Raw genomic sequence first — 20,520 nt, 5'->3', positions numbered from 1 at the left:
GAAAATGTGTAGTCTCTTTCCTTCTCTAAAGATAGAGTCTGAGATTTGGTTTGAGATCTAATAGCAAATATAACAATGATACATGTGAAAGAACTCAGGGAGGAGAAATAACATTCACGTCACAAAATTCTCATAGAAAACACTAAAGGAGTTTCTCACAAAATTTACTAGTCAAAAGTATGAACCTTAAAACATAAGTAAGAAGCAAGTTGTGACAATTTCAGCTTTGATAGATGTTTTCTGGTACACAGATTTACAATTGAGTTCTTAACTAGGAAATCAATGTGCAGAAATTCATCAGACACATACTTCAATTCTGACTTACAGATACACACTAGCAATTGGAGGATTTCATAAGGGCCAAAATGTGTCTTAAAAATTGAACACTGAATGTACAATGGTCAAAAGTATATGGCCACTGGTGGGTAAATATTTACAATCCTGCGGGAGAAAGCCATTTTACATAACACCCACTCTCCAGTGATGGCTTACTCACAGCTAAATTAACACACTCATTAGAGTAATCATAACTATTTTATATCAGCCACAAAGTAATTAAATGTAAGGAACAATTCAAAACACGGCCAATGAAACGTTTATAAACACTGTTCTGCCAAAAACTGCTATGTTCAATTGCTAGATTCTTATGACAAAATTTATATCTAATTGTTCTTTGCAAAAAAATTTCTCAACATTTTGATCTCAGTAATAAAACACAGATCCACTTAAATTTTTATCAAGTTAATCTTATATCTGAAAAGTATCAAATATCTCACATAATTTATTTATATTATAAAAGCAACTATTCCATTTTTTAATGCACTTAAGGCACTTAGGGTATGGTAAACCAAAGATTTGAGGTCATTTCTATAATATTGTTTCTATGGCAGACATCCAATCTTAAAATAAAGGCCCACATTTTCACTAAAGTTGTAATACAGTGATTAAAAAAGAAGAGAAAGCAAGACTTTCACAATTTTTTGTTCGTGTCATCGGACAGGACTTAAAAACTGAGACCAGTAACAGTTCTGACTGTGTAATCTTAAAAACAAAGTTTTCCAAATTACAGAGGAAGAACACACTTACAGAACTCTTAGGTGTCTGAGACCAGCAAAATCAGTCTTCGTAATCCGTGTGATGTTATTTCCATTCAGATCACTAAGAGATAACCAGAAAATGAAAGTTTCTTTTCATTCCTATTATTTTTGGTTAAACAAAGTAAAAAAGCAGCTAGAATTTAAAGACTGAAATTCTATGAGTAGTTTAGAAAAAACTGGGAGGGAGCAATCTTTGAAAGAATATTTTATTAATGACAAGCTCAAAAAATTTATTCTTGCTGGCATAGAAGGAGTAAATGAAGTCATTCTGCTATGATGTTGTATGAGAGTGTGTGTATGGGAGCACTTTCGATTTTTGTTTCCATAAGGATGTGTGTATTAATTTCACAGGTATTCTGCTATTATTGTTAGGCAAATCCCCAAGGAGTTCAAGTCAGGAAGTGAAAGGAACAATTTCCTCACACTACTTTAGAAGAAATTTTTAAAATCCAGAAGACTATCCTGAGAGGTGGGTAGTGTGGTGGCTAAACTTCCTAAGGCAAAGAAAAAACTCCGAATGCAATGGAAGGACTTGATTTTCAAGACTCGCCTTTATGGGGCATTGACCTTCCCACAATTCTATTTTTGTATGAAAACTTCACTTCATTTGCATCTAGGGCCCCCCGCGGTGAAGGCAAAGTGGAAACTACTGGCAGGGGCAGTGTGGAAATCCCATTGGGCCCTGACATTTCTGTTCAGCTTTCAGGGCCACTTTTTTCCCTTACCAGACACAACTCTCTTTTCTGGCATCTCAGGTCAAGATCTAAGCCTGCCCTGCTTCCAATTATTTCATGTAAGGCCAAGCTTTGAAGAAGTTTCTAGGTCCTCCTTCGTAGAAATCGGCTCGTGGTGGTGCATAACTTCAGGTTTGAAATCTGCACTCACTTAGTCAATGACAGAATTTTATAAGCCAGCACTGCGCATACTACTTTCTGAAAACTCGTTATATAGCCCTCATAATTTTTTTTAAGGACTCGAAACTAGATTGCCATTTTTCTCCCAGCATTCTTTTTCGGTTGAGTAAGACATGTTGATGCTTCAACTTTAAACTATTCTGAAGAGCATGAAATGACAAATGCTAAAACAAAATTCTGCATTACTTCTTCATCTTCTCCCCAACCCACTTGTTCACACTGAGCAAAGAACGTGCCATTAAGTTATTCCTACAGTTATTGCGTCTTCTTCCGGGCTATCTGATGTAACAAGAACTGCTACCCTACTCCAGACTAAAGGGGTGAACCACGTCCTGATGAGACCACCAGCCCTCATAAGGCCCCAACTTGTTCAGCACTGAGGATATGCGGGAGAGAGAGGGAGGGAAGGAAGGGACAGGGCCAGGACCGGTGAGCCTGGGAGTCCCTGAGCCCTCCCGAAGGAAGAAAGGGGTCAACCCGCCCTTTAAATCCTTGTGGTGGGCTAGGGTGGGAAAACCAGGGAGCCCGGAGGAGATGCATAAAAAGCCCCAGGGCGTCTTCTCCGCAGTGCGGGGCTCTCACAGGGTGCAAAGGCCTCGGGGACAGGACCAGCGCCGCCCAGCCCACGGGCAACCGAGAGAGCGCAGCGAGCCCAGGGAGCTCGGGAGGGCGCTCGGGAGGGCGCTCGGGAGGGCGCTCCGGAGGGCGCGGGGCGGGACCAGGGTTCACAAAGGCTCCGGAGCGGCCTCCACGCTCCGCTGCTGCCGCCAGTCCGGGGCGCCCCCACCCGGTGCGCGTGGGCCGTCAACGCCGGGCCGAGTTTACTTCTTCATTAGCGACTCGCGGGGCGGGGAGGCGGGGACGCCTGCGGGCAGCGGAGCGCGGAGGGGGCGCACGGGACGCCGGACGGGCGCACGCGGCTGGGGGCTCGGCCCGGGCTTTGGGCCCAGACAGAACCGGCTCGGCGGGTTCCCTTGGGAGCGCCACACAAACTTCGCTCCCCGGATGGGACGCGCTCCTCCGCTGCAGTCGCCGGCTCCGAGGCGCCTCCCGGGCCGTTACCCCGCCGTCTCCACCCGCAGCGTGGGGGACGGGGACACCGCGGGGGGCTGCGCAGCCACTAGGAGAGCGGTCGCTGTCCCGTGACACCTTTCCCTCCACAGAGTGAGAAGTACCCTGAGCGTCCCACGACCCCATCTCCCCTCCCTTCGTCCCCAGGAGGGCGACACAAAGGCGGGGAGCGGAAGTTTCTCTCGAGCCCCCCCCCCCAACTCCTTCGCGCCAGCGCGCGTCGCCAAGGGCGGGGACTCGGCCCTGAGACCGACCTGCCCGTATCCGCCGCCGCAAGGTGACTCTGTCTGCGGAGTCTGGGAAACAAAGTCAGCCTGACTTGCCCCGGGCACCCTTGAATACAGGTCCCCCATCTCCCACCTCCCCAGCGCCCCAGAACTCCTCCCCGTGGGTAGAGAGTGCCGGGACGAGACCGGGCAACGAGAGCGAGCGCTGCAGCCAGCGGACCCGCCCCCCCCCAGCTTCGCCCCCCGGAAAGACCCAGCCCCGGGATGTGCGGAAGGAGAGCCCGCCTGGGCTGCCCCGGGCTCAGGTCTCCTGGAGGCTTGGTCCCTCCAGGCTGAAGCCAGAAGTGAGCTACCCTGAGGGGCAGGGGCAGGGGCAGGGGCAGACGAAAGCCCATACTTACAGCCTCTCGGTGTTGCGGGGGATATTCCTGGGCACGCTGCGCAGTGCCAGCCCGTGGCAGTCCACGGTGCTGCCGGAGCAGGAGCACTGCGCCGGGCACGCCTGCGTCGCCACCTGGTTCAGCACCGCCAACACTAACCCCAGCGACAGGGACAGCGTCTGCCAGCCCACGCCGCGCATCTTCCCCCGCCGCCTCCTCGCTCGCGGGCGTTGGGGTTTCTCCTTAGCTCGCCGCTCCCGGGAAACCGCGTAGTGTCTGAGGCCCAGTGCCTGGCCCGAGGTCAGCAGCCCAGAGTGCCGCGGGGAAATGGGCACAAAATAATATGGAACACTAGTGATATGCAAAGGAGTGGAGCCAATAGAGGCACACGGCTCTGCCCTCCCCCTCTCTCCTCTTCTACCAGGGCAGGAGCTCCGTGGGCAACTTTAGAACCTGAAGACCAAACGGCCTGGCCAAGGCTCTAAGGAGATCCAGACAGCAGCGGGGAGGAAATCACGCGTCTTCCGTCTCACAAGGCTCAAGTTGGCTTGTCGCTAAAAGAGCTGGGGCTCCCAACCACCGCGAAAATGCAGTTGCGGGGGGGGGGGTGTCTGATCCCACGCACTCCTCTGCAAATCCGATTTCAGTGGAGAGAGTACCGGGCAGAAGAGGGAGCTCAGTGGTAATAGTGGTCCTGATCAGAGTGGGGTCCTCCGAGCTAGAAGGCGCGGGAGCCCCGCGGGCCCGCAGCGGAGCGCGCCGAGCCCCTGGGCATGGCGCGCGGGGGCGCACGGGGCGGCGCTGCGCGGCGCACAGCTCGGCTCACTCACGCGGCCTCTCCCCTGCCGGCGGCTCCGCGGCAGTCGGGACCGGTGCTCGCCAAGGATGGTTGGCAAACACACATGCACTTCGCTGAGGGAAGCCTCGGCAATCCCGCCTCCCGCCGGGCGTCCTTGGAGACGCTCCGCACCGAGGCCTTGCCTGAGGTCACAGGGAAAGACAAAAGGGCAGTCGGACGGCTGCAGCCGGGCAAGGAATATCCACTCGTCAGAACCCCAGCAGGGGAAATCCAAGAGACCAAGTTGAGGACGCTGGCTCCCGTGAAGACAGTGGGCAGGGCCCGGGGCAGGACTTGCAAGCAGGCCGGCTGGAAAGAGGGGACAGGCTGAGGTGGCGTCCGCGTCCCGCTGGGGGGTCCGGAGGATGGCTAGGAGGCGGGCGGGCGCTGGAGCCCGGTCCACGGCTGAGAGGCAGTCGCGCGCGCCCCCGTGTCAGCCCCTCTTGTCTCCCGGATACGCTGCAGCTCCGCGGCAGACACCTGATGGCAAAGGTGGAAGAAACAACAGCCAGCTCCCGGCAGGCGCCGCTTCCCCGCCGCCCCTTGACAGCCTCCCACAAGTGGGTCGTCCTTCTCAAAGTGCAGGAACTTTTCCCGGCTTGGGGTCCCGTCTCCCACGGCCGCGGCAGGAGTCCGCTCGCCGACGTCGAGATACCGCCCGGCTCGCGGTGCTGCACCTGATCCAGCGGCCGCAGCCCGGGCAGCCCTTCCCCGCCGCCCCTTCCCCTCTCCCGGCTGCTTTCCTCGCCTCCTGCTCCCGGGAAGGAGGTGGGGAGAGGGAAGGCGGCGACAGAGAGCGGGGTCTGCCGCTCCGGAGCCCCTGGCCAGTGTCTAAACAATAGGACAGACGCTGCAGCCGCAGCCGAAGTCTCCCCGGGCTGCTGGAAGGTGGGTTGTCGCGGGAACTGGAGTTGCTCGCTCCGGCTGCCAGACGCCGAGCGTCGCCAAACAAAAACCCTGCCTGCGCCTCTGGAGCCGGCTGCGGGGCCGCCGGCCGCTCCCCGTTCTCAGCACGCCCGCCGCGCTGGAAAGGCTCGGCAGCTCCGGCCTGCGCCCCGGAGCCTCGGCGCTCCCATCCCTCGCTGCCGCGCTGCAGCCACCCCCGTCGCCTCCGCCTCCTTTTTTTTCTTTTTTTTTTCCTTTTTTAAAGCGCCGTCTGAGACAGCCACTGCCGCCGACTCTCTCCGCCGTCCAGGTGCTTCCCAAATAAATAACCCCAAGTCCGAAGTTAAGCTGGCGCGGTCCTTATATAGCCACCCGAGTCCCCACCCCCTTGGCCCCGCCCCGCCCCGCCGGGCCCGGCCACTCCCCCGGCTGCGCTCCGGGAGCCTGCACCTCGCCCGGGAGAGGTGAGGCCGGGGTTGGCGGCGCGCGCTCTCGTGCACCCGGGCTAGCGCCCTCGCGCCCACGCTCGGGCAAACTTTGGCTGCGGAAGGGCGCTTCCCGGCCCTGCGCCCCCAACTCCCGGGCCCCGGAGGTGACCCGCGCTGCAGAGAGGACGGTCGTTTGCGGCGGGAGAATGGGGAGAGAGCAGCTTTGAACGCAGCTCCAGATAAGCTGCGCTGCCAGGGCCTCTGCGGCGGCTTTTGCCACAGGATCTTGAGGGGGGCTGTTCAGTGTTTGCAGCGGAGGGAGGAAGGCAGAGAGACAGAGAGATTATGATTTAGAATAAAAAGAAACCTTACCGAAATAGATCTGCCTGCGCTCACAGACACACGCGTGTGTATTTTGGGGAACTTCAAAGTTTAGAGTTTTTCCAACTTGGAAAACGATGTTTTTCAACATTCTTGCTTGCCTGCCTTCCCCGCTCCAAGCCATCCCTTTCCATTTAACCCTTTTTGTATAGCCACACGCTTAACAAGACACTCAGGTGACGTCTTCAATGCACAAGAAGCTCCCCAAACCCTAAGGGTTTGAATGTGTCTCTCAGGAGGTAAAAGGAGAGGAAAGAAGAATCCCTAGCAACGCACACTGCACCAGAATATTTCCTTTATTCCGGGGCCAATCTGGATATGTCCTCCCACTGTTTGGAAAGAGAATTTCCTGATTTCTTCTCGTATCTTCAGTGTGGTGTGTGTCTGACAACAGCTACCGTTGTTCCTCTCCCCCAGCGCAAACCAGTGTGACACAGGTTTGAAATGACTCCTAAATGAGTCAGCTCCTTTCCTGGAATGTAAAATACTCCACTTCTTCTGGACCACCTTCCACCCCAAAAGGGTTTCATGGCAATCTATGTAAGCCCCCACCCTAAAGCCAGCTTTACAGCATAGTGATTATTCGTGTAATTATGTGTGGCTCTTTTGAAAGCAAGAAGACCTGTCCGATTCATTTTTGTCTTTTGGGGGGGTATAGCTCAGTGGTAGAGCATTTGACTGCATTTTTGTCTTTTTAGCATTTTACAATATGTCTGGCATATAGTAGGTGCCTTGAGAATTAAGTAGTTTATTTAACTCGAGAATATGCTCAACCTGATGTCCCTGCAATAGTCTTAATTTCCCTAGTTAAATTTTCCAAAATATCCTTTCATAGTGGTTACTTCTACCTGTCCTGAAAAACCCTTTAAAGACATTTGTAAAGCAGGTTTCCCTTTCAAAACCTGAATTGAAGCTCATTTGAATTCCATTGCTTTATATTTCTTTTCTTTGAAAGAGTTTAAAACACTTAACATTTATTAACTCAGTTGTCCTTCTAGATTTAGCTTAAAGGTCTCTTATGTAACTTCCTTAAGAAGGAGAAAGGAGAAGCCACAGTCACATTTTCTGGTAAGCAAAATATGATACAAAACAAGTACTTGTCAATGTGGAACGGTTCTTCCGGCTAGGGAGTTTTCTTTAATCCTACCAGTAACTTATGTGTTTACAGCATGTTTACTGATACACTAACTCATTTAATTTCACAACTTTAATACTTTATTGGCAGCAAGACGTATTTGTGTTTAACTCTAACCATCAGAATCATTGTTCTGCATTTTAATTGCAAGAATGCATCCTGTGTTCCAAATACTGTATTCATAAGCATTATCAATATTGTTGACAGGAATGAAATTCTTAGACATGGGTTCGAGTTTGATTCTCTATCCTGCTTACTTTTGTCCATTTTGTATAAAACCAAGTGGGAGCTAAAAATAACATTCATAGCAATATGCCCACAGAAACATATTTTTAATTTGATGCAGATTTATATAAGAAGATATGCCCAGTGAACTTCACCAAGACCAAGAAAAAAAAAAAAAACAAGAAAGACTTTAATTCCTGAGAGGCAGAGCACATTAATTTTTTTGTGTGTCATGGACTTCTCAGAAACAGGAAACATATACATGAATAACCCGGTTTCCCAGTGTTTTAAAATGTTACTATGTATTCCTTCAGTATTACTACAGGATGATTTTTTTGAGCCCTTATATGCTTCAGTAACATTATCATCTGGGTTTTAGTTCTTTCTGGATTACTTTGCTCCCAGATGCATTGTTTCCCTTTGGCTGTTGCAGCCAGCCCCAAGAAAATCTATCTGTGGTACCTCTTGTCACCACATGAGGTCTCCATAAATCCTGACCTGGATTGGGAAGAAGTGGAATCCACTGCAGTTGGCAGTCCACTCTCCTGTTATTTTGAGAAGAAATCCAGTCCCTAGAATAATTTAGAAACAATTAAGACACTTAAAACCTGTACAGTAAAAGATATTCCAAATTATATATATATATATATATATATATATATATATATATATATATATATATATATGTGGGTTTTTTTGTACCCGGGATCAAACTCCGGTCCTTGCACTTGCGCAGCTGGTGGCGCCAAATTATATTTTTAAGAAAATATCGTAAATTAAGAGTACATAGGAAAGAGAGTAAATATTGGGAACTTGTGAAGAAAGGTAACTATAAGGGAAAAGTAGTCTCTATAGTTAAAGTTAGGTAACAGTAATAACATTGATCAAATTCATAATCGTTACATCTCTCTTCATGCTAGTTTCCATTGTTGGAAACTGTTAAATTTCTCATTTTTCACAATATCTTTTATTGGAAATGTGGATATGAAACCCTAGGATCCCAGAGATTAAGACTGAACTAAAATTTGTTTCATGACTACTAAGCACCAAACAATTTGAGAGAATTGGAGCCACAGTGCAATTCCATAGGGTTGCTGCTTTGCTCCCCTACATCAGAGGCTGCTGATCTGCAGCCAGGGCACAGAGGATTAAACTGCAGAGCCAGGGACAGAACCTGAGTTCTCTGAGCTCCACTCCCAATTAGTCTTCCTCACCCCAACCATGTATGTACATCCTCTGGAATTCCTGGGGGATCAAAGAAACTACAGTTCTTCAGGAGCTATCATCCTCCTACCAGATGTTTATGTTTCTGCACACACTGTTATGGTCAGAGCAAGCAAGCAGTGCAGAGCCAGCTTCCACAGCACCAGAACTCCAAAGGTACTGAAAACTGCTTGCACAAAAAGCTTCAGCTTGGAGAAAATTCTCCAGACCAGTGGTTCTCAGAGTGTGTGGGCCCAGCACTCACCCTAAGGATCATGGCCAGGGCAAAAGTTGGAAATGAAGATTCTGTCCCTCAGAATCACACATCCTGGGGGTGGAGGCCAGAAGTCTGTGTTCTAACAAGCCCTCCAAGTGGTTTCTATGAACTCTAAAGTTTGAGAAAACCTGCTGGAGAGCTGGTCTGAAGTTACGTGGGAGCCACCTAAGTATGGAGAATGAAGAGACAGTGAGTGATACATAGACCTACTGAACCCCATGCAGCTTCCTCTTGTCGGGATTTGACAAGTGTGCACCCCTCATTGCCTCTAGGGGGCACCAAAATATTTTCCTGTCCAGCCCCACAGAGGCAATGCGGCCTTCCGAAATGGAAAGCGATTTCTAGGAACCTGTCCCAATTAGGTCTCCACGGATTAAAGATTTATTATATTTATAGGTTTCACCGGTTTAATACTATCAATCTTTGGGAAGAATGAGCCCTACTTTTCATAATTATTGTGAAGATTCGGATGATACATCTCAACCTAATTACACAGACATGGCGCAGTTTGGTTTAGGGAACAGGGAAAGGGGACATTACTAGAACCTCTGCAGTAAGTCCTAGTCTCCTGCGAGCCACAGCAGCACAAGGCGAATTACAGGAAAGGTAGAAAAAGGAGACTGAGAAGAATCTGAGCTTTGGGTCTGATCAGCGCTGCTCTGGGCCGCAAAGACGAAAGCCCTCAGTTTACCGCACCTTTTATTCAGTACATCAGGAGAAACAAAGGTAACAAATGACTTGCAGAGAGTTCGGTACATCCGTGTAAACAAGATGTAACAATCCAAGAACAATGAGGAACTGAGTCGATGAAGATTTTGTTCCTCCCAGGATGTCTTCAGCTGGTGTAATCTTGTCCTGGAGAATCACAGCATCACCAGATCATTGAGGTCTCAGGTGTGACCGGAGGCCAAAATGGAATTATGTCTCGGAATTCCATAGCTGGGCTGTAGGCAGGAGAACTAGGCTAACCAAATGATTTTTCCCTAAAATTATGTAGCAATGCTCCCGAAAGTTTGGTGTTTATTAAATAAAGGTTGATACGATTATTTTGTCATTCCTATTACTATTAATTGGCAAAAATTTCTAAATATTGATATTAAAAGAATAGACTGTATATTTATATTACCTATTATGATTTTGTAGCATTTTATAAAGAGCCTTGGGAAGGGCTGGGCTGAGCTGAGACGTGTATTTTTAGGTGTAGAACAAATCACTTAAAATTATTAAACTTGCCCAAGCCTACAATCCTGTGAAGAAAAAAGTGGAGATTAATATAATTAGATTTATGATGTTTCTGTCTCATAAACTGCTCTTTTTAAGGAGTGAAGTTGGCTTTTCACTCATAAAATAGCTTGTTCATTGTAGAGTAAAATTAAAATAAAAATTCAAATTCAGACCTCCTATTAAGTGGGAATGCTCAGGTATAACAGTTAGGTTTGTCTGACTCTTTTTTATCATTTATACAATGTTGGGATTAAACCATTTGAACCATAAATTCTTCCCAGTTGTTACAATAGTGTAACTCTTTTTATTAGTAATGTTTGTGTTCCAAATAACTGCACTCAACTGACATATATTAGCTCTTTTAATTCTCACAATTCTCTGAGTTAGAGATTATATTTATCTCCAATTTATAATAGGGTAAACTGAGACTCACAGGAGTTAATTCAATTGGCTATTCATACTTCTACAAAGAAGAGACCATCATTCCAGTTTGACACCCAACACCATCTTGCAAACATTGTAATACACTGCCTCTCAAATACTATGATTTGAGTACGCTGCACAATAACTCATTCTATATGTAAAGACAAAAGTTATATTTTGTCTGTTGCATGAGGAGATGGTGGAGTAGTTTAAAGTGATATTTGAACACTAAATGTTGTCATCATCACTATCCTCATCAATGAAACATAATCCCCCACATATGTACCTTAAAGGAGGAAAGGTTTAACTTGGCTCATTTTGGAGAGGCTTCAGTCCATAGTTGGCTGGGTAGCATGGCACAGGGCCATGGCAGAGGAATAGCTGTTCATATCATGCGGGGCAGGAAACAGAAAGAAAGGAGCCAGGGCAAGAGGAACCCCTTCCAGACCACACCCCCAGTGACCTGCCTCTTCCTACGAGGCCCCACCTTCTAACAGCAAGTCAGCTATGAACACCCACAATCCAATCACCTTTTTAAGACCTGCCTATGAGTGCATGAAACTCTTGGCAGTTATCCAGATAGTAACCATAAGAAATACGTATGACATTTGAGCTAGAACAGAAGAGAATATACTGATAATAGGAAACCACTTTGGGAAAAACTAAAGCAAATGATAGATAATACTCAATGATGCAGGTTAAAAAGTACATTAACATTTTAAAGCCCAAGGGAAAACACACAGCAAAAATTCTAATAGTTTCATGAGTTTAAAATGAATTTTCAAGATTTTCACCATCAAGGAAAAGAAAATATAGTTTCAAATAATTTTATAATACCTAATGTTTTGATTCTATTAAATCTAATAATGTGCCTTCTGGATTTTCAAGGAAGAAAAAAAAGCTGGGTTAGGAGGAAAGGGACAGGAAACACTTTCACCTCCTGCAGGCTCCTTTGCTGGGTTGAGAAAGGTTGACCTTCCTCCTACAGAGTCATAATATCAGGCTAAAATTACAAAGAAAGTTAGCATAACATAAACTCAAAATCAATATTTTCAGAATCTCCAAACTAAATATTACCTGTGTTAGATAAAAATCAGCACTAATTAACAGAGACAGTTTATAACCAGTATTGGAAAAATATAGTCCAAAGTGAATCCGTGTCTGATGGTTAAAAAGCAATTTTTCTCATACAAAAGTCACAATAGTGTTGTAGTGAAAGAGTTGGAAACTTTCTCCATGAAGAGCCAAACAGTAAGTACTTCAGGCTTTGTAGGTCAATGGGCAAAAATCAAGGATATTCTGTAGACACATAGCAAAGAAAACACATTCCCACAAATTCTTCACTACTGTAACTTAAAATATAGTAATTGATTTTAATTTTGTAGTGCATGGCTATTAGTGAGAATTTTAGAATTATTGTTGAGAGGGTTCAAAATAAGTATTTCCCATTACTAAATTGATAACAGTTTCCTATGTTCAAAATCTGTTTCAGCTCACTGACCATACAAAAACATGTAATGAGTCTGATTTGAATTGCTGTCTATGGCTTGTCAATCTCTGGCTTAGTCCAGGTGGTTATCAATGTGCAAGGTCATAGTTTCCTCCAGGAAACTTATGTTGATGTTCACAGGGATGTTGTAACGACAAGCACTCTGAAGTTCAAAGTGGCTGCTTTGTGATATGCGGTAAATGTCTTTCCCAGTACTACCGTATCTACCAACTCTTCCTTTCTTCAGATCTGGAATGCAATCCTACAAAAAGCATTTTTAAAACCCTAAATTCATTTTATTTAATGCAAAACATATTATTATAAGATACGATGCATATCCATTTCTTGCAAATAAGCTATGCTTATCTGTTGAACATCTGTTATACATGGGCCTCATGTATAAAATGAAGATAACAGTAAGTAACGCGTATTAAGTATTTATTATGTGTAGGCATTATCCCAAGTATTTTACTTTATGTTTTCATTTAATCTTTATTGAAAGTGTTATTACCTTAGAGATGAGAAAGTTGGGGACAGAGACTTTTTGAGATGAAGTAACCTGCTCAAAATCATGGGGGTAGGAAAGGGTAGATGGAGAATCTTAATCTAGAAAGTCACAGGCCAGAAAACTGAGAACCCTAACTAAATTCATGAAATGTAGGAAATTCATAGCAAAATAAAAACTACACATATGAAAGAACTATGTTAACTATAGAATAAAGTATGAATGTTCATGAAATCAACCAATAACAAATGCTGGTGGGGCTGTGGGGAAAGAGGAACCCTGCTCCACTGCTGGTGGGAGTGTAGACTGATGCAACCACTGTGGAAATCAGCATGGACATACCTCAGAGAACAAGGCTAGAGGCCCCATTTGACCCAGCTATCCCCCTGCTGGTTATCTTCCTCAAAGAATTAAAAGAATCATACCACAGTGATATATGTGCACCCATGTTTATAGCAGCCCAGCTTGTAATAGCTAAAGCTTGGAAACAGCCCATGTGCCCATCAAATGGAAACTGGATAAAGAAGATGTGGGGTTTTTTTATAAAATGGAGTACTACTCAGCCATAAAGAACGAGAAACTAGAGACATGTATAGCTAAATGGATGCATATTGAGGCCATACTCTTAAGTGAAATAAATAGGGCACACATGTGTAAATATCGAATAGTTTCTCTAGTGTGAGAAACTGAGAGTGTAAATAAGGATTAAAATGATTAAAACAAATAATTGATAATTTGAAATAGGAAGAAAAGGTCCAAAGTGGTGGGGGTGGTGGGAAGGGAAGGGGAAAGGAAAGAAGGGAAAGGAAAAATTATGAGAAAAGATAAAAATGGAAACAAAGTCTATGTAAATAGGGAAGGGTGGAGGGGGTGAAGGGCGCACAGGTAATGGGGGAAAAAATAAGAACCAAGATACAAGTACAAGCATCCAGTGATAAATGTAAATGTATTGTTTACCTAAAATGTACCAATAAAAGAATTTAAGGAAAAAAAATTATTAGAGACTTGGGTTTCTCTTGAAAATTGTTAACAATTTTGATGATTTTTCTATTTGATATTATTGACTTCCTTTCTCTTTTTTCTGTCTTTTTTATTTCCTTTATTATTTGGGTTTGTAAGAAATTTTGTGTGTATTCTGTAGAATGGCCTTTAATTACTTAAATAAATTACTGTTATATTTTCTGACATTATGGCTTATAGTCATGTTTTCAAAAAGTGTCTAAATTCCATAGAATGTTCTTGAATCTTACTGCTTTCTACTATATTAATCTTTGTATTTATTATCAATATTCTTTGTTTTGTTTGCAATGCTGAGGTTTGGACCTGGGTCTTCACCAATTCTAGGCAAACTCTACTACTGACCAGTATCTCCAAGCTCCCACAGGCTGTTATATTATCTTTTAAAAATGTACTTGATTGACATTTAGTTTAAATCATGAAATTATAACTTTGCTTATATTATTAAGCAATCATCACAGAATTATTCATTGATATATTCACTGATTTTTCCATATATGATGTAGGTTGACAATAATGCATTTGTAAATCTATATATACTAAAGCAATGTATTCAACTTTGTTCTATTTCAGAATATGCTTAGATGTTTTGGTCTTTAATCCATCTTCAGGAATTTGAATCTCTGCATTTTCATTTTAATGTACATTCATAGATTTTTTTGAATTTTATTAGTATTGTTTTGAACTGCTAAATTAATATAAAAAATTTGATGTATTTTTGCACTTTTAAAATAAGTTGTAGTAGCTTCATATCATTTTATATATTTTGCATATGTTTAAATTTTTCTTCTCTTGATTTTTATATCGATTTCTCACTATATCATTAAAATTGTATGTTTTTTCTAAGAATCTAAGTAATCATATATACTATGTTAAATTTTTCATCTTAATGGGATTTTATATTAATTTTTCTATCTACTCACCAGGGGTGATGGCACATGGTTGTAATCCCAGCATTTCAGAAGCCAAGTCAGGAAGATCACCATGAATTGAAAGCCAGTCTAGACTACATAGGGAGACCCTGTCTCAAAATACAAAAAGAATGAACAAACAAAAAACCCAAAAAATAACACTCCTTTTTTCCACCTAGTCATGGATTTTTTTTTTTTCCTTTCTACAGTTTTTTTTTTCTTATCTTACCTTGATGGCACTTCATTCTTTACACAGCCAAGCAGTAACATTCCTGGTATTGCTGTCACATCACAAGCATGTTAACTATTTCATGGTTGGTATTTGTTTATTATAGATTCTTACTGGCTATCATTCATTCGTTTAATGCATTATCTTTTATTTTCAGCCAAAACAAATAACTTACAATGAAAAGGCAGTTTCTTTCAATTTCCTTTTAACAAATAAGATTCTCCAGTTTCATTTAATTGTTAGGTAATTTCATTAATTGATTTTCTAATTTTAAACTATATTAATTTTATTTTGTGTGTTTGGTCATTGCTATTGATACAGAAGCTTGCCTCAGAATTCTCATTTTTTCACTTTACTTAATGGCTGAGAATAGGCCCTGGGATTTAGCTCAGTGGCGCCTCCACCTGCTTCGCAAGTAGTGAGTTTGATCCCCAGTTTAAAAAAAATAATAATAATGCTGGGGGGTATCACTGGCTGAGAATAAATGATTAGAAGCAAAACCTGAAAGGAATCACCGGTTAGGTGGAGAACTAGCCTTACTGTACAATTTAAAAGTGTTGGACGTAAAACGTGCAAGGTTCATGCCAGAGGGTCAGAGTAGAAAAACTCAGGCTGGAAAAACATTGAAGTTTTAATCCATTTTATTATTGTTTAGCAAATGCGAATTCTCCCCATCTTCCCCCAACTCGCCCATCCTTCTTTCTGGGATTTGTATATTTTCCTTTTAAATCACTGCTGGGCTTAGGATGAGACTAGTCTTGGGCAATGGAACGCAGTTGAAAATGGCAGCTTGCTGATTTTGAGTAGAGAATTTAAGATGCATTTGAACTTCCTGAAACCAATTCCTCTGACCCTGTCACAAGAGCATCATCCACCAGACTCTGCTCCTTTCACAGGTGCCCCAAGGAGCCAAGGAGCGCGACGCTGCTTCCACTGGCACAGGCGCAAGGCGTCCAAATCCTCTAAGTAGAAAACAATGCCACTTCACAGAATGAATTTATTTTGCAGTATAACCTTAAATTTGGAGTTCAACAAATTAAATTCCTACTAAATGAGAAAAACAAACTCTAGTCAAAATCTGAAACTATTTTGTGAATACATGAAGAAAAGTTTTTGGTGACAGAGATTATAATAAAAAACAAAAAAACTTCCAAAAATTAAAACTTGCCTGCCTGGGTTTTAGCTTGGTAAAAAAAATACATCTTCTGTATTTTTTTAAATGGTTATGTAACAATACCACAGAGCAAATATTTCTTTTTAGAAATACAACAATTTTTAAAGATAATCATAGGGCTGAGAGTGTAGCTCAGGGGCAGAGTAAAATCCTAGGTTTCAATATCCAGCAGTGCCAAAAAGACAAGAACTTCTTGTAAAAAATGGTGAATGTTTAAACCTAAAAAGTGTTACAGAAAAGACACATTGTCATTAATCCCCATGAAAATACTGCCTCTTATCCCATCATACTTGCCATTTTCTGAAGCAGTTCTGGAAGTCCTTTCATAAGTGTATTTAGGTGCAGGTCATGTCTGCCTTCATATCCAGAAGAGATGCATAATGTTTACTTCTCATGGTCATTTTAAATTTGGGGAAGAGACAGAAGTTTCACATTATAGATCTAGTGAATAAGATAGATAAGGACAAAGGGCAATGTTTTTACAAGTCTGTATTTCAGGTGTATGGCACTCAGCAGCACCATTCACTATATTTTTAACATATTTCCAAAGACACTCAGGAAAGTAGATTTGCACCACTGCTTCATAAAGTAGCAAAGATTATGGAATAAATGTACTTGGAGTGAGAGGGAGTATTTTCTTATTAATCATTGTTTATTGGTACATTTTCAGGAGAGGTTTGATTAACGGCAATGTGTCTTTCACTGCAATATATTTTAAACATTAAGTGCACATTTTGATCACAACTCAAAAATGAATAAATAAGCAAAATAATAAAAGTGATAAAAATATTTACAAAATGATTGCCAAAATTATATTATCATATTTCAGATATATTTTTGCTGTATCTTTCAACTATATAAAGTTTTTTCTCTTGCTTTAAAATTACCTTTTACATATTAAATCAAAGTTGTTTGAATACTATTCACAATATTAACATAACAGAATATAGAAACCATAATATCATTGATAAATATTTACTTCAACATTTAATATAGATAATGCTATAGTTATCTATTTATACAGATTTTTCTTTTTATTTCTGTAGGTTAAGCCACTACAACAGATTTACTGAATCATATACACCTTAAACCTCTACTTTTAAAATTTTTCATGTATTTCTAAAATGGGGGTATGAATTTGTGAAACAATTCATATTACATGAGTGGGTAAATTTCAATACAATACTTTAAAAGTCGCTTTCTGTTTCCCTAAAACAAGCCCCAGTTTAACATTTCATTTTATATTTTTATTTTCTTAAAATATATTGAAAAGCTCATTGAAATGTTTTCAATATCCTAGAAGAATTTTGAATTGTGCATAATCAAACTTTGTCCTAAAAATAATATGTGTTATATTGGAATTAATTCTCTTTTTTTAATTTTTAGGAAAATAAGATTTTAGTAGGTCTATGTTTGATTAATCTTTTCAGTTTCAGTAGGACATAAGTGGGTAATCAAACACGTGAATTATATTTGGGAATATTTGTAATCTAATTCCAATCAGAAATTTTCCTTAAAAAGTGGTTTCTGATTTTAGATTGCAAAGTAATAAAATCTTTGCTGCAAATAAAATCTGCCAAAATGTGTGCATAAATGTTAAGATCAATGAATTTTCCAATCTTTATCATTTTTCACTTCTTTAAAATGGCCATTTTGTCCCTATATTGAGAAGAATGGGTTGGAGCACAACGTGGTTTTGAAGATAGGCAGGTTTAGGTTTGAGTCCTGGCCAATCTGATCACCAGGTCCCTGACTTTATATTTTTTAAAAAAATTTTCGGCTTAAATTCTTTTATAGGCACATTTTAGCTTTACAATACATTTACATTTATCGTTGGGTACTTGTACCTGTACATGATGTATCTTGGTTCTTATTTTTTCCCAAATCCCTGTACTCCCTTCACCCCCCTCCACCCTTCCCTATTTACAAAGACTTTGTTTCCTTTTTTTTCTTTTCTCATAATTTTTCCTTTCTCTTCTTTCCTTTCCCCTTCCCTTCCGACTTCCCCTACCCCTTTGGACCTTTTGTTCCTATTTCAAATTATCAATTATTCGTTTTAACCATTTTAATCTTTACTTACACTTTTCAGTTTCTCACACTAGAGAAACTATTCGGTATTTACTCATGTGTGTCCTATTTATTTCACTTAAGAGCATCGCCTCAATGTGCAACCACTTAGCTATAAATGTCTCTAATTTCTCATTTTTGATGGCTGAGTAGTACTCCATTTTATTTTTAAAAAACCCCACATCTTCTTTATCCAGTTTCCAGCCGATGAGCACTTGGGCTGTTTCCAAGCTTTAGCTATTGTAAACAGTGCCTCTATAAAAATGGGTGCATGTGTATCACTGCGGTATGATTCTTTTAATTCTTTTGGGAAGATCCCCAGCAGGAGAATAGCTGGGTCAAATGGGACTTCCAGTCCTAGTTCTTTAAGGTATCTCCATACTGATTTCCACAGTGCTTGCACCAGTCTGCACTCCCACCAACAATGGAGAAGGGTTCGTTTAACCACACAACTCTGCCAACATTTGTTATTGGTTGATTTCTTGATAGCAGCCTTTTTTTCTGGGGTGAGGTGGAATCTCAGTGTTGTTTTCATATGCATCTCTCGAATGACCAGTGATGTTGAACATTTTTTCATATATTTATTTGCTGCTTTTACTTCTTTGCCTGAGAAATGCCTGTTCCTTTCAGATGCCCATTTTTGAATTGGGTCTTTCAATTTGGGGGGGTCTGATTTTTTTTAAGTTCTTTATATATTCTAGATAGTAGTCCTTTGTCTGAGGTACAGCTGTTAAAAATTTTTTCCTACATTGTAGGTTTTCTCTTAGCTCTGTTGGTGGTTTCTCTTGCAGTGTGGAAGCTTTTTTAATAAGATAAGATTCCAGCTGTTGGTTGTTTGTGCTAGTTCCTGTGCTACGAGGTTTTGTTCATAGAGTCTTTTCCTATGCCATTGTCTTCAAGAGCTCTATCTAACTTAATTTCCACTAAGTTTAGTGTTTCTGTTTCAATATTTAGATCTTTAATCCACTTGGATTATAGTTTAGTGTACAGGGTTTTTTAAAAATTCTTTTATGGGTACATTTTAGGTACACAATACATTTACATTTCTCATTGGGAACTTGTACCTTTACATGATGTAACTTGGTTCTTATTTTTTCCCCATTCCCAGCCCTCCCTTCACCCTTCCACCCTTCCATATTTACAAAGACTTTGTTTCAATTTTTTTCAATTCTCATAATTTTTCTTTTCCCTTTTTTCCTTTCCTCTGCCCCTCCCACTTCCCCTACCCCTTTGGACCTTTTCTTCTTATTTTGCAATATAAATTCTTCATTCAAATCATTGGTACATTTTAGATATACAATATAATGACATTCATCATTGGAAATTTGCACCTTTACATAATCTCACTTGGTTCTTATTTTTCCTCTTCCCCTGCCCTCCCTTCAATCCCTTTATCCCTCCGAATCTATGAAGATCTTGTTTCCATTTTTCCATTTTCTCATATTAATTCCATTCCCTTCTTTCCTTTCCCCTCCCCCCTCCCACTTCCCTTTCCCCTTTGCCATTTTTTTCCCCATTTCAACTTATCTATTATACTTTTTAGTCCTTATTTACACTTTCAGTTTCTCACTCTAGATAAACCATTTGGTATTTACCCATGTGTGTCCTATTTATTTCACTTAAGAGTATCACCTCAATGTGCATCCATTTAGCAATAAATGTCTCTAATTTCTCATTTTTGATGGCTGAGTAGTACTCCATTTAATACAGATATTAGGAAAACAGAATGAGCCTAATTAAACAACCTGATGCTGAACCTCAAGCTTCTAGAAAAAGAAGAGGTGGACAAATCCAAAGCTCATACAGCTTTGGGAGGAAATTACAAAGATAAGAGCAGAAATCAATGCAATGGAGACTAAGAGAATGATACAAAAAATAAAAGAAGGCAAGAGTTGGTTCTTAGAAAAATAAACAAAATTGACAAAACCTTAGCCAACCTTATCAGAAAAATGAAAGAAAAGACCCAAATATATCCAATTAGGAATAAAAAGGATGAAATTACAGCAGACCCAGCAGAAATGCAGAGGATCATCAATACCTATTTCCACAACTTATACACCAATAAGATGGAAAACACAGAAGAAATGGACAGATTCCTAGACATGTATGAATTGTCAAAGTTGAATGAAAAAGACCTAAAAATTTGAAACAACCCAATATCAATCAATGAAATTGAAAACATAATTAATAACTTACCAACTTAGAAAAACCCAGGTGCTGATGGCTTCACTGCTGAATTCTGCAAGACATTTAGACAGGGACTACTGCCACTACTGTTTAAACTCTTCAAGGAAATTGAAAGGGAAGCAATACTCCCAAATTCATTCCTGGAAGCAAGCATCACCTTGATCTCCAAAGCAGAGAAAGACCCAACCAAAAAAGAGAACTATAGGCCAATCTCACTAATGAACATAGATGCA

The 20,520-nt window shown here is 41.7% G+C and overlaps 1 protein-coding gene across 4 annotated transcripts in view; it reads right to left on the bottom strand.

Moving 5' to 3' along the window:
- Window positions 1-4,417, bottom strand: part of Slit2 (slit guidance ligand 2) — a 342,324-nt gene extending 337,907 nt beyond the window's left edge. Inside the window, exons 1-2 of one of the 4 annotated variants that reach the window (XM_087187403.1) lie at window positions 3,711-4,417; window positions 1,087-1,158 (exon numbers count right to left, since the gene is read on the bottom strand). In XM_087187403.1, the coding sequence (XP_087043529.1) occupies window positions 1,087-1,158; window positions 3,711-3,889 (251 nt within the window). In that variant the 5' untranslated portion in view covers window positions 3,890-4,417. The remainder of the gene's footprint in view (window positions 1-1,086; window positions 1,159-3,710) is intronic. The other 3 variants (XM_087187404.1, XM_004847219.3, XM_004847222.3) reach the window with 3 other exon arrangements.
- Between the last annotated feature and the right edge of the window lie 16,103 nt (window positions 4,418-20,520).

Source organism: Heterocephalus glaber, unplaced genomic scaffold, assembly GCF_053883595.1.
Source record: "Heterocephalus glaber isolate CG9 unplaced genomic scaffold, H.glaber_assembly_v1.0 deba00001509, whole genome shotgun sequence".
NCBI lineage: Eukaryota > Metazoa > Chordata > Mammalia > Rodentia > Bathyergidae > Heterocephalus > Heterocephalus glaber.
The sequence above is the reverse complement of the archived record's forward strand: the minus strand, read 5'-3'. Positions and strand labels throughout refer to the sequence as shown.